At 47.2% G+C, this 11,318-nt stretch overlaps 2 protein-coding genes across 2 annotated transcripts; one reads left to right on the top strand and one right to left on the bottom strand.

Annotated features, from left to right (window-relative positions):
* Positions 1 to 4,959: 4,959 nt before the first annotated feature.
* H257_14183 (hypothetical protein) lies at positions 4,960 to 5,903 on the bottom strand. Its single transcript, XM_009841934.1, has one exon. The coding sequence runs from the start codon at positions 5,858 to 5,860 to the stop codon at positions 5,549 to 5,551; it is 312 nt and encodes a 103-aa protein (XP_009840236.1). The 5' UTR covers positions 5,861 to 5,903; the 3' UTR covers positions 4,960 to 5,548.
* Positions 5,904 to 7,388: 1,485 nt separating this feature from the next.
* H257_14182 (hypothetical protein) lies at positions 7,389 to 8,939 on the top strand (the record flags this gene model as incomplete). Its single annotated transcript, XM_009841933.1, has 1 exon — positions 7,389 to 8,939. The coding sequence occupies one exon, from the start codon at positions 7,389 to 7,391 to the stop codon at positions 8,937 to 8,939; it is 1,551 nt and encodes a 516-aa protein (XP_009840235.1).
* Positions 8,940 to 11,318: the final 2,379 nt, after the last annotated feature.

Here is an 11,318-nt window from a genome sequence, read left to right as displayed (position 1 = left end):
GACGAAGCTCTCTGTGAATGTCCAAGACCAAATGATTTAAAGCGCATTTGCATGCGTCCTCGCAGTCAACAACGGGACAATGGCGGCAAGTGAAGCATCGCCCTATCTTGTGGGAGCATATCATTCAACTTGGTTGAAGCTGCTTCTCAATGATTTAACCTCGTTGTTCTATCCCAACGAGCTTGGGACAATGGGGATTTACTTCCTGGATTGGAGAGTAATCGGAACAAAGTGCAGATGTGATGTCCGTGTACAGTAGTTTTATCAATACGAAAGTACTACGTAGTACGCATTTTAATGCGTACTCTGATGAAAATCAGATTTGAGCTACTATGGGAACAGCCTTTCGACCGGAAAAGGCCAGAGTGGTTATTAACAATATATAGGATAATTGAATCCATTTTGAGTTCTACAAGTATGCAAAAACGTTACTGACATTTTTACTGGCGTTCCATTGGAAGAAAGAACCAAAATGTGTCCAATGACACGCGCAGGGAAGGCCGTTGAATCCATCGAGGGCCCATGCGCCATGCAAGTTTTCGCGGTTGTTCCGGCCTCCGAAAGCGTGCAAATGGCATGTGAAGATGGCCGAATAGTCAAGGACACATTCCGAAATCTCTGTGGCTTACTGAGCTCTGTGGACGAAGTTTGAAAATCATAGTATGACCAAAATATGTAACTGTACATCCTCCGCTGGCCTGCCTGTTAATAGTAGTAATATGGGCGGAAGAAAATAGAGTCATCTTGTTGGCCAAAATACAACAAATATTCCTCCAAATTCGAAGTAGTACGCTGACCAATTACATCGCGTAAATTATGCACAACTTCGAGTGATAGTGTAAATTAGGCACAACTTCGGAGCTTAAAATCTATCGTTAACTGTAGCCCCTATCGCAGCACCTCCCGTAGTTAGACATTTTTTCGTAATCGTACGTCTGAGATGTACAGTACAGTACACCTCCAGGAATTCCCTGAGAGCAACAGTTCCACTGTTACTTACGAAATCATTTCACTTGTTCTTACTATGCCATAGTTAAATGCAGTTTTAACCAAACCAACACATTCTAGCTAGGGGTTAAGTACATTTCAGTGGTTAGCTATCGATCACTACTGAGACGTAACTTAACCCCGGGAATAGCAACTCAAGGAGTCCGGAGGTTCCGAGGTTACACCCCGTCACCACCAAGCCAACGACGAGCCCCGTGACTACCGCCAAGCCAACGACGAATCCGACGGCGAATGACAAGTGCGATGGCAACCGCAACACATGCTTTTGGCCAGCGACCCGCCAGTTGTTGCCGTACTCGCAGTCCGACTGCGAGTTGTTTACCAGTTTTGTGTGGTGCCCGTAATGCGAGCTGATTGAATCTTCAGGCACGGTCGCGATGAGGAACGGATCAACAAGTTAATGTGTATAACGACCATGATTAATTGTAACGTAGTAATCAGCATCGCTCTTTGCTTACTTTGTTCGTCGATTTCTCGTTGACTACAACATGATACAAATATCAAAATAACCGCCAGATTCAGCTCATGAATTGAGGTTCAAAGGATATCAATTTCAATAGTAAACACGTGCGTGCAGTAAGGATTTTCAAATGTAGCGTGTTTTGTAGGGCACCAGTCATCGGCACACGTTTTAGACTTGTGTAATGTATTGAATCCTCCACGCTCTGGTTCGCGGGATGCTGTCATCATATTAGCTATCAAAGGAATATGTGTTTAGAATAGGTATTAACTTCTACAGTAACGATTTCTGTATGATTAACACAAAATTGACTGGTCCAACCTCTAATTTATAGGGGCACTAATTCTTGAAGATCTACATTTTGACCAATAAGAGGTATTCGGGAATTTCTATTGGCTTAGAACAGTGCCGATGACTGGTGTCTTTGCCGATGACTGGTGCCCTACGTTATGTCTGCATGAGTCTACATGTACTAGTACCGGTACTTTGATTATGGAAAAATAGTTTTCACGCGTGCTTTTTGGGGTTTAACACCACTTTAATGGAATGGGGACTTGCGCGTGTAAATAATTTGAGATGCATAAGCTATTTTATCCAACAATTTTGACAGCTAATACAAACATGCTACTTGGCATCTTGGCATCGCCGATCATCGCACGCCATCTAATCACCCTACTGTATCTCGGCCAATACAGGACCAATTCCAGTCATTCTTTGACCAAGCACATGTGAAAACACTACACACAATATTGGAGCTCTACGTCTGGCTACAGCCCGTCGATGGAAGATGTCGTCGCGGCGTGGAAGGCGGTCGCTATCACCCCCGTCTTCGCCAATGGCAGAAGCAGATCTGCCTTCATTACTTTTGGAAGGTGGGAAGGATGTCCTCTCCCTTCCGCGCTGTAAAGGCATCTTTCGGGCTGTGGGCAGATTCGGTGACTGTATGACCATCATTGGGATGATGGGGACAGGTTTGGCCATCGACGAGAATGCTTCCACGCATACATACAGTAATACGTACAGCATGATGTGTGTGCATGGAGCCTTAGACATGGGTGCATTTGAGTTAAGAACAGTTGAAATATTGAGGGACACGACAACAAGATATGCAACTATGCAAATGTGCTATCAATTAGGAATCGAGTGGTGAGGTATACTAGTATGAGGAAGTCGAGGCTGCAGTCACCACTCAGAATATTATGATCGCCTCATAGTATACGTCGCTACAATTGTAGCAATGAGCACTACCTAAATGGTTTACATACTCGACTGCCCACGTGAACATCGCCTCCAACTCCACAGTATCTCATTGCTACCCCCAGGCCAATTGTTGTTCATATTGTGCTATCGAGGGTGTAATCTATAGATAGTGTACATTGCTACAATCGAAGCGACATATACTACTATGAGGCGAGGTAATATCTCCGTCACAACGAAATTAGATTCACACTCAACAGATATGGCGCTAGCACATGTTTATCGTCGATGTCACAATAAAACTGGTCGCTTTCACACAAAACCAGTCGTCTTCACACAAAACTAGTCATTAGCACATTAATCTCGTCGTTCGCACAATAATCTCGTTGTTCGCATAATAATCTCGTCGTTATCACAACAATTCCGTCGTTAATACTGTACAGAACATAGGGCGTTGTTACAAACAAATCACGTTTAATAAAGTCTTGTGAGTATAGAGTTTTCCTGTCCCAACAGAGTCATAGACCAAGTTATGTTGGTGAGTTTATTGACGATGGTAATAGCTGGTCTAAATATAGGGTACTGTAGTGGCATAGCCTTGCTGCCATTCTACAGCACGCAGAGCATGAGTACAACGACTCAGCCACAAGGCATTCTAATGGAAGCTTAGTGGCCACGTGCTGTGGTGCACAGTGTACTTCGTGACACCAGTCGCCCTCAGCGAAACCTTGTCAGTTTGTGGCGTAGGCTGAATTCCACCCCTCCACAAACCGACATAGCTCCAAATCAATGTGATCGTTCTGGTCTTAACGTTATTGCTGCTGTTTGTGCACGAAATCTGGTGTAGCATAGCTATATCCTACGTATGGATAGAATGTGCCATGTTTTAGGGCATCCCCAATGGTGCGACGGTATAATCTGACTGTATTTTGACGTTTACCGTCACTGTATTTTACTTTTGCGCAACCCCAACGGTAAAACGGTATAAAATCCGCATAATTGTCACTTCCGGATATAGAGGCTTACTGTTCGTTGTGCAACGCCATCGAGGCATGGAACGACGACGGCGAGGGCATGGACGACGCTAGGAGATCCTAAGGTCGAGAAACGGACGACGCCAAACACCGGGGTCAAGAGCGTACGTTAAACGAGACTATGCTGAAACCCAACAAACTTGTTGCATTATTCCAGTATGTTGCTCCACTGGGTAGCTAAGGATAGTGCTTGCGCGATGGCAGTCTGGCTCGCAATAGGTGCAATAGTTCGCCTCCACGCGGGCCCAAAACTGCTCGACCTTTTGCCCGCTTCCCTTAGACTCATCTTGGGATATGTTCAACCACGAATAAACAAGCTGGCAGTCCTCGTCAGTGGTGAAGTTCGCACCCCGTTGAGAGCCATTCCAGCAAAGTGTCAATACTTGTATGGAAATGTCCATGCTCAAATACATGCGTTTTATTGGTGGAAGGAAATATGATGCTTTGTGGTTGATGATTGGCTCCTGTATTTTGCCGTCGGGTGGTCACAAGACGGTAAAATATTCCGTTTCCGGTAGATACCGTCGCACCGTTGGGGTTGCCAAAACTGCATATTTGACCCCAAAAACGGTAAAATAGCGTTTACCGTCGCACCATTGGGGATGCCCTCCCAACATTAGCTGAAGGCGGGCTACTGAAGACGCCCCGCACAGTATTGAATATTTTCGCGATATTCAACTTGGTGGAATTTCGAAGAAACTACATGGGAAATACCTTCTTCAGTATGTACTACTGTGAGTCTAGTCGACGTAGTAGCGCCAACGGGAAGGTGCAAAAGCCAGGAGGAACACTGGGTGGTTGTGGGTGAAACGGAAAGTTAATTAGCTTAGTCACCAGTGAGAACAACTGGCTCTAGAGGCTCGACGGTCTAGCTAATGGTTAGTCAATCAGGACATGGCATCGTAATGATGTACCGTGGTTATGGCTGGCTATCTACTATATGAGGAAAAGCCCCTAAAAGGCACAAAAACCACCTACTATTAATAGCTGCAGCCAATGCTGCTGCTACCTGAGGCTTCATGGCAGTGGTGATGTTCATACTTGGAACCAATGTTTCATTTGCTAAAAATATCTCCTTGGAACATTAGTATTATTGTGCTTTTCACTCGTTTTGGCTATGATACTCGGTGTTTATTACCCCGGAGAACTGTATTCACAGTCAATAAACCTCTGTATTTTAGATAATCCGTGCCGTAATTGAGGATGTCACGGATCGTTACAGCATGTAACTTTACGGTAGTCGTTTATGCAACTCCCTCACTTTTGCAGGGTTGCTGGTACTGCGCTTTAAGTTGAGGTCGTCCCCCGCCCAGTACCCCACGAGTTGCGCGCGTTGAACGAGGTGGCGTCGATCCCCACGGCAATGACGGCGTGGTCGGACTGGGCGCGAGGGGACACACGCTCACGACACCCCAGCGCGGTTCTTTCATAGGATATTGCCGGCACGTACAGTACACGGGGAGGATGTTGAGCACACTGGCGTCGCTAGACACACGCCCGCTGGTGCCAATGTCCAGTGTCTGCTTGGTGCAGCTCATGTATGCACCGATTTGGCCGGTGCTTTCGGACGTGTATGGATATGGCGACGACAATCACAACCCACTGACAGCGTAGTCGATGCCACACCAGGGCCAGCCCCCATTGTAACCAAGATGCTCAAACAGCTTGAGCAACTTGCCCGTCTTGATACCGTTGACCGATTAGACCGCCCCCACCGCAGAGAAGGCCCAGCACGATCCGCAGCTGCCTTGGTTTTGCGCGGCTTTCACACAGCCAGACGTGGTCCAGTCCTTGGGCGTGGGCAAAAACGATGCAGTCTCGTCCACCCCTGTGTCAGCAATCTCGCCGGTCAAAAAGGTGCGACCCGCCAATGGGGGATATCGTGAGCGTGTTTCGCGCAGTCATACCACGCCGTCATTGCCATCGGGTTCGACGGCACATCGTTTAACGTGCTCAACTCGTGGGGCACTGCGCGGGGGCCGACTTCAACTTGAAGCGTGATACCAGCACCCAAAGCACATGCAATGTCACGGCCACGGCTTCGTGCCCCCGCATCTAAGACTCGTCTTGTGTTCCTGTCAAGTAGCCATGCCTTCCTACTGTAATTATTGCAAGTAGCATGACACATACTACGTAGTACAAGCCGAGGGATTTTTGGCATAGATTCGAAGGCGAGAAAAGGGTGCAATCAATTCATCAAGGACGAAACTACAGGTCTGCCATCTTGTAGAAACGGATGAATGTCCGTCAACATATCAGATGGAACAGAAATGTACAAGTCACAAGTCTGACATTGCAACGCCGTTGAATTTTTTCCTACCGATGTACTGCCCGTAACATTAGTGTTGCAATTGTGAATCCTTCTAATCGTTTACGACCACATTGCATGCGTAGAAATTGACTCAATTCAATTGCATGATACCCTCCTCTTTATCCTGAACCTTTTTAAGTTCGACCTGACTGTCAACCCCCATCCGGCAGTGAAGTGGTCTTGGTTGAAAGTGTTTCGCATTTAGGGGCATTGCGATATAGCGTGGTACTGTAATTCTCTGGGGGGCGATGGGGCTGCGTACTTGTACTCCTCGTTTTATGCATAGCCAAGTGTCGCGTAGCGTAGGGTTGAATAGTTATGTAATTCCCTGCCAGCAACATTCCACTGTAGCTTCGCCATCATTTCCCATCAAAAGAACCAATAGCCTGTAACCTCGGAAACCCCGGACCCCTTGTGTTTCTCCCGGAGTTAAGTGCATCCACTGAAGTTACCTATCGCTAACTGCTGAAATGCACTTCACCACTGGCCCTAATGTGTGGTTTTGATTTACGCTACAGTACATTAACTATGGCATAATAAGAAACAAGTGAAAGGATTACGTAAGCAACAGTGGAACTGTTGCTTTCAGGGAGTTACTGCTTTAGTAAGTAACTTACTACGGATAGTAGGGTTGGTGTACTGGTAGCATACCTTTGGATGTCAAAGCCACCCTTCTGACCACTCAACTTGAGCCAACGACGATCGGCAGCGATGTCTGATACATGCGATGTATATCGTCTCAGGTGTAGGTGCATATTTAATGGATGAAAGTCAAAGCGTTGGAATACAGCGAATCCCGGGTTTTTGGTAGAACTATTAATCAATACTACCATAGTACAATTAATAGTAGTATCCTTACCTCACGTAAATAAATTAACAACTGCAGGTCTACTTCCTGTTAATACTAGTACTCCAGTACTACGTCGTAACCTTATATTGTCAATACTAGATCGTTCATATTCGTCTACGTGTATAAAACATGTCCCCAATGTCCCCAAATTGTCTCTTCAGTGACTGCAACAGTGTTTACGTCGACGCACCACTACTTCGAAGTAGAACTTTGTACGGTACAGCCCCGAGGATACAATGTTTCTTTCGGCCCCATTCTAAAGTACGGTCACATCAATCGATGATTTCCCCAGAAAATCCCACCTTCACGTCATGCTCCAAGATAGCTATCCCCTTTTGATTGTGGCAAAGTGACTATTTCGCATGACCATATGGGGGAGATCTTCGCAATCATGACAAAGTTCCACATGTGGACGGCAGAGCCGTGAGAAACCCAACGCACCTTGCGACATGGCCGTAGTGTGGCAAACACAATTCTAGTCTATTTGCCATTCTTCAATTTTCAGACTCCCTCACGACAAGTATCAATATGCACCAAACTGCACTGCTGTTGGTGGCATCCGTTGCGTTGCTGGCGACATCTATCGAAGCCCAAACCTCGACCATCTCGATGGGTCGCAACGACCGCATCGTGGGCGGGGGGGCCGCGGGAGTCCACTACTCGTCCCTCTTGGCCAAGAAAGGGTTCACCAACATCCAAGTGCTCGAAGCCAGCGACCGCGTGGGGGGAAAGTCCACCACGGCCCTCGACGACCGCAGTCAGCCCCAGGAAATGGGGACTGTGTTCGCCTTGGACACGTACACGCCCATCTTCGACCTCGGCCGCGAGTACGACCCGACCAACACCCGGTTTTCGTTTGCGCTTGAAAGTCCAAACTACATGTACACGATGGGGGAGAGCGCGGGGGCGGCCGACGCAGACCCCGACACCGTCCTAGACTTCCCCCACTACCTGCTCCGCTCGATTAAGGAGAACGCCCCGGCGTCGTTCCCGAAAAATGCGACCACCGCCCAACTGCAAGCCCTTTTTGAAGAGCAATCCGCTTGGTACATGGCCCTGCACCGCCGCATCTTTGGCTCGTACGCGTACGGCCTTCCCCCCCACCCCAAAGACTGGTCAGCCATCGACATGATGGCTATGGCGTTCATCAAGGCCAACAACCTCACCGCCCTCACAGGAATGTTTCGGTTTTCGCAGCAGCAGCAGGGCTACGGGGTGCTGGAAACCATCCCCGCCTTTTACTTTTTGTGGTGGTCGCACCCCCAAGCCGTGTCCAAGATTCTGCGCGCCCAAGTCGCCCACGTGCCGTGTGCGTTCCAGTTTCGCAACGGGTTTCAAAGCATCTGGAAAACCATGTCGCAGGCCCACCGCAACGTGGTCAAGACCGTGTTCGACGCGACCGTGACCCGCGTCTCCCGAGGTCTGGACGGCGTGTCCAAGCCCTTTGTCACGTACAAGACCCAAGCGTCGGGCCAGACCATTCGCGTCGACTGCGACCACGTGGTAATGGCCGTGGACTTGAGCGCGTTTGCGACGCTGGTGACCGACCTCACGGCGGATGAACGCGCGATTCTCACGGGAAGCTACACGGCGTCGACGTTCGTGACGACGTTGTTCGACTCGCTGCCGTCGCCCGTGGAAACGGCGGCCCAGATCTGGTACTACCGCATGACGCAAGGCGGACGGCTGAGTGCGCTGCGCAACTCGAAGCTCACGCTGAAGTACCGAGGCTCCACCGAGTGGGGTGATCTGATCAAGGGCCACCAAACGCGCGTGGCGTACCAGTACTACGACACACCCCTCAGTCAAGTGGTCCGAGGGGGCGTCACGCCCCTGTTGAGAAAGGACTTGGCGCTGGCCGGCATGAACCAGGTCGCCGTGTGGACGCAGCGGCCCTTCAACTATTTTCCCCGATTCACCCAAGAAGGACTCAAGAAGGGGCTGCCGAGGAAGATCTGGAACATGCAAGGCCAGCGACGAACCACGTGGATTGGCTCGAGCGTGTGCTTTGAAAGTGCCCTCGATGTTGTCACGTACAACAACAACCTCATCAAACGGGTGCAAATGACGCCGGCGTAACGTGGACAAAGTTGGGGTATTATTGGGGCCAAGTAATCCAGTTCAACAAGGATTGTTTCATATTGAAAATGGACTTTCAAACTCTCAGGAGAGCGACTGGACCCTCTGTGTCGATGTATCTAATCGTCCGTAGAAAAAGTTCGCTTGGTAAACTTGCACAGAACTTCATACTCGCTCGTCGTACGAACGACGTTCAAAGATCAATCGGCAGGACCCACAGAAGGGTAAGGGTTATCCTGCCGATTGATCTTTGAACGTCGTTCGTACGCCGAGCGAGTATGACAAGTTGGGGACATTTAGGGACATGTTTCATCGACGATGCCTGGTCCAGAATTTTTGATGCTTAGACTAACGTTAACATGTGTAAGTATTGATGACAAGGCTAACATAACATTATTTTCGGATGGTGATTCCTCCCACCTATCGCCTTCATTGTAGTGTGTGTGTACCATTTTCATGATAATTTCAGCAATATCAAAACTTGTTAACTATAAACCTAAAGTACTACTACATGTAGTAAAGGTTATTCATAAAAAAATCTATTTTAAAAATTTATTGTGCTTTAAAGCTGAATTTGGTATTTTCGGTAGATTCGACGAACACCTGAAATCATCGAGACGTCATTTTACTTAATCTAAATATACTCACTGTCTGTCCGATGCAATGTTGAACTCTGTGAAATGGAGAAGCTTGGCCATACACCAAATACAACCACCTGCAATATGATTGGTCGAAAGATCTTTTTTCGAAAATTTCATTGGCTACTTCGGTCCGTCGATTACTGCGTCGATTTTGCTTCGTCGATTCGATTGGCAGCCCTAGTCCAATTTGAAATCGAATTACCAATACGAAAAACTGACAATTGACAACGATTCGGTGAATTGTAATGACGGTTTGGTGACCGTCATTATATCCACGAAATTAAATGGAGTGAAATGAAATTTGGTGAAGCATATATAACACTTTCCAGGGGAAATATACTGAAAAAGCTGAAATTGGTGTAGCACGTCTTGCACACCTGATGATGTGACTATATTTTTAGGTTTTTATACTGGTACCAGTATCACCCCCGGGTTAGAGCATGGTTTGAGTTGCCACCTGAGACGAATACCTGCGTCAACTACCGATCATCCCATCGCCTCCAGTTGAGTGGTTAGAGTGGCGACATGGACACCCAAAAGTATGTTACGTCAGCGTGCTATTCCACCAACAGCCACCGCGGCAACACGCAACATTTGATAAAATGTGGAGCTGCCAAGCCCTTCGTCCCGTAGGGGGGATTACCCCCTTCAAAGTTCCTCAATTTGCAGTTCATTTAACAGGGAACTCGTCATTGTGCGATGGAATAATATCGAATACTATTGTATTTGCCACTACATAGTAGTCATAGTAGTACTGTATTACTACTACAGTACTACAGTAGTCTGTAGTATGAGTATTACAGCTCGAAGTGACAAATACAGCCAAATTCATTCGCTGTTATGCATGTGATTGGGTATATTTGTCCAATTTGCTCAACCGGAGAAATCATAAGTACAGAAGCGGGGGTACACGGTTACACGGTATAACGTGACCGACCATTGATGGGCCGATTGACCACATTGATGTGTCGACTTTTCATCCAATGAAACTCTTAATCAATTTTCATTAGCCAAAATTAAACCGCTAGACAAATTATTCCCATATGAATTCATGTCAATGTCTGGAGGCAAGTGACAGGAAAAAAATGGGCCAAATTGGCGTCTTTTATTTCTGTCCTATAATATTTGGGCAAATCACTCGAAAATTCTGAAAGATTTTTTCTAGTTTCTGCGGCATCCAGACACTGGATTTATAAAGAATTCAATTTTTTGACATTCTCGAGCTTTTCCTGGCAAAATGGCCCTTTTCTGACAGATTATCGTGGTATCCAGACCAGCCCTAAGCCCCAAATAAACACCAAACATATACCCAAGGCGTCACATTGTCGACACCCGCTTCATATCAAGGAGTCTCGTGTACAATAGTCCCTTTACATTCCGGAGTAATCACGGGAGAATAATGATAAACATGCAAATTTCTATTTCGACAGTTCGGATTAGGCAGCAGTGGCCAAGACCCAACGACTGTTCAAGAGCACGGCTTGTTCAGGTGACAATGACAAGTCGAGTTGGTAATATGAGTTGGAAGGGCAGTGGGCAGGAACAGGCACTTGACAGGCAGAAGGAATAACTGGAAGTGAATTACTTCTGACTGGAAAGAACCAGCCAATCAAAACTAACTATGATTGATCACGACATCCAATGATGTTTCGTGACCAAATGTCTGCGCTGACTCCTACTCTGAGGAAAAGCCTCTAGAAGACACAAAAACCTCCTACACAGCTAGCAGACGCTGCTA

The sequence above is a fragment of the Aphanomyces astaci genome, assembly GCF_000520075.1.
Source record: "Aphanomyces astaci strain APO3 unplaced genomic scaffold supercont1.54, whole genome shotgun sequence".
Taxonomy (NCBI): domain Eukaryota; phylum Oomycota; class Saprolegniomycetes; order Saprolegniales; family Verrucalvaceae; genus Aphanomyces; species Aphanomyces astaci.
This window is presented reverse-complemented; position numbering and strand designations above follow the sequence as displayed.

Coding starts and splice junctions, on each gene's coding strand:
- H257_14183 (XM_009841934.1), bottom strand. CDS start 5,860: ATGCCAAAAATCCCTCGGCTTGTACTACGTAGTATGTGTCATGCTACT.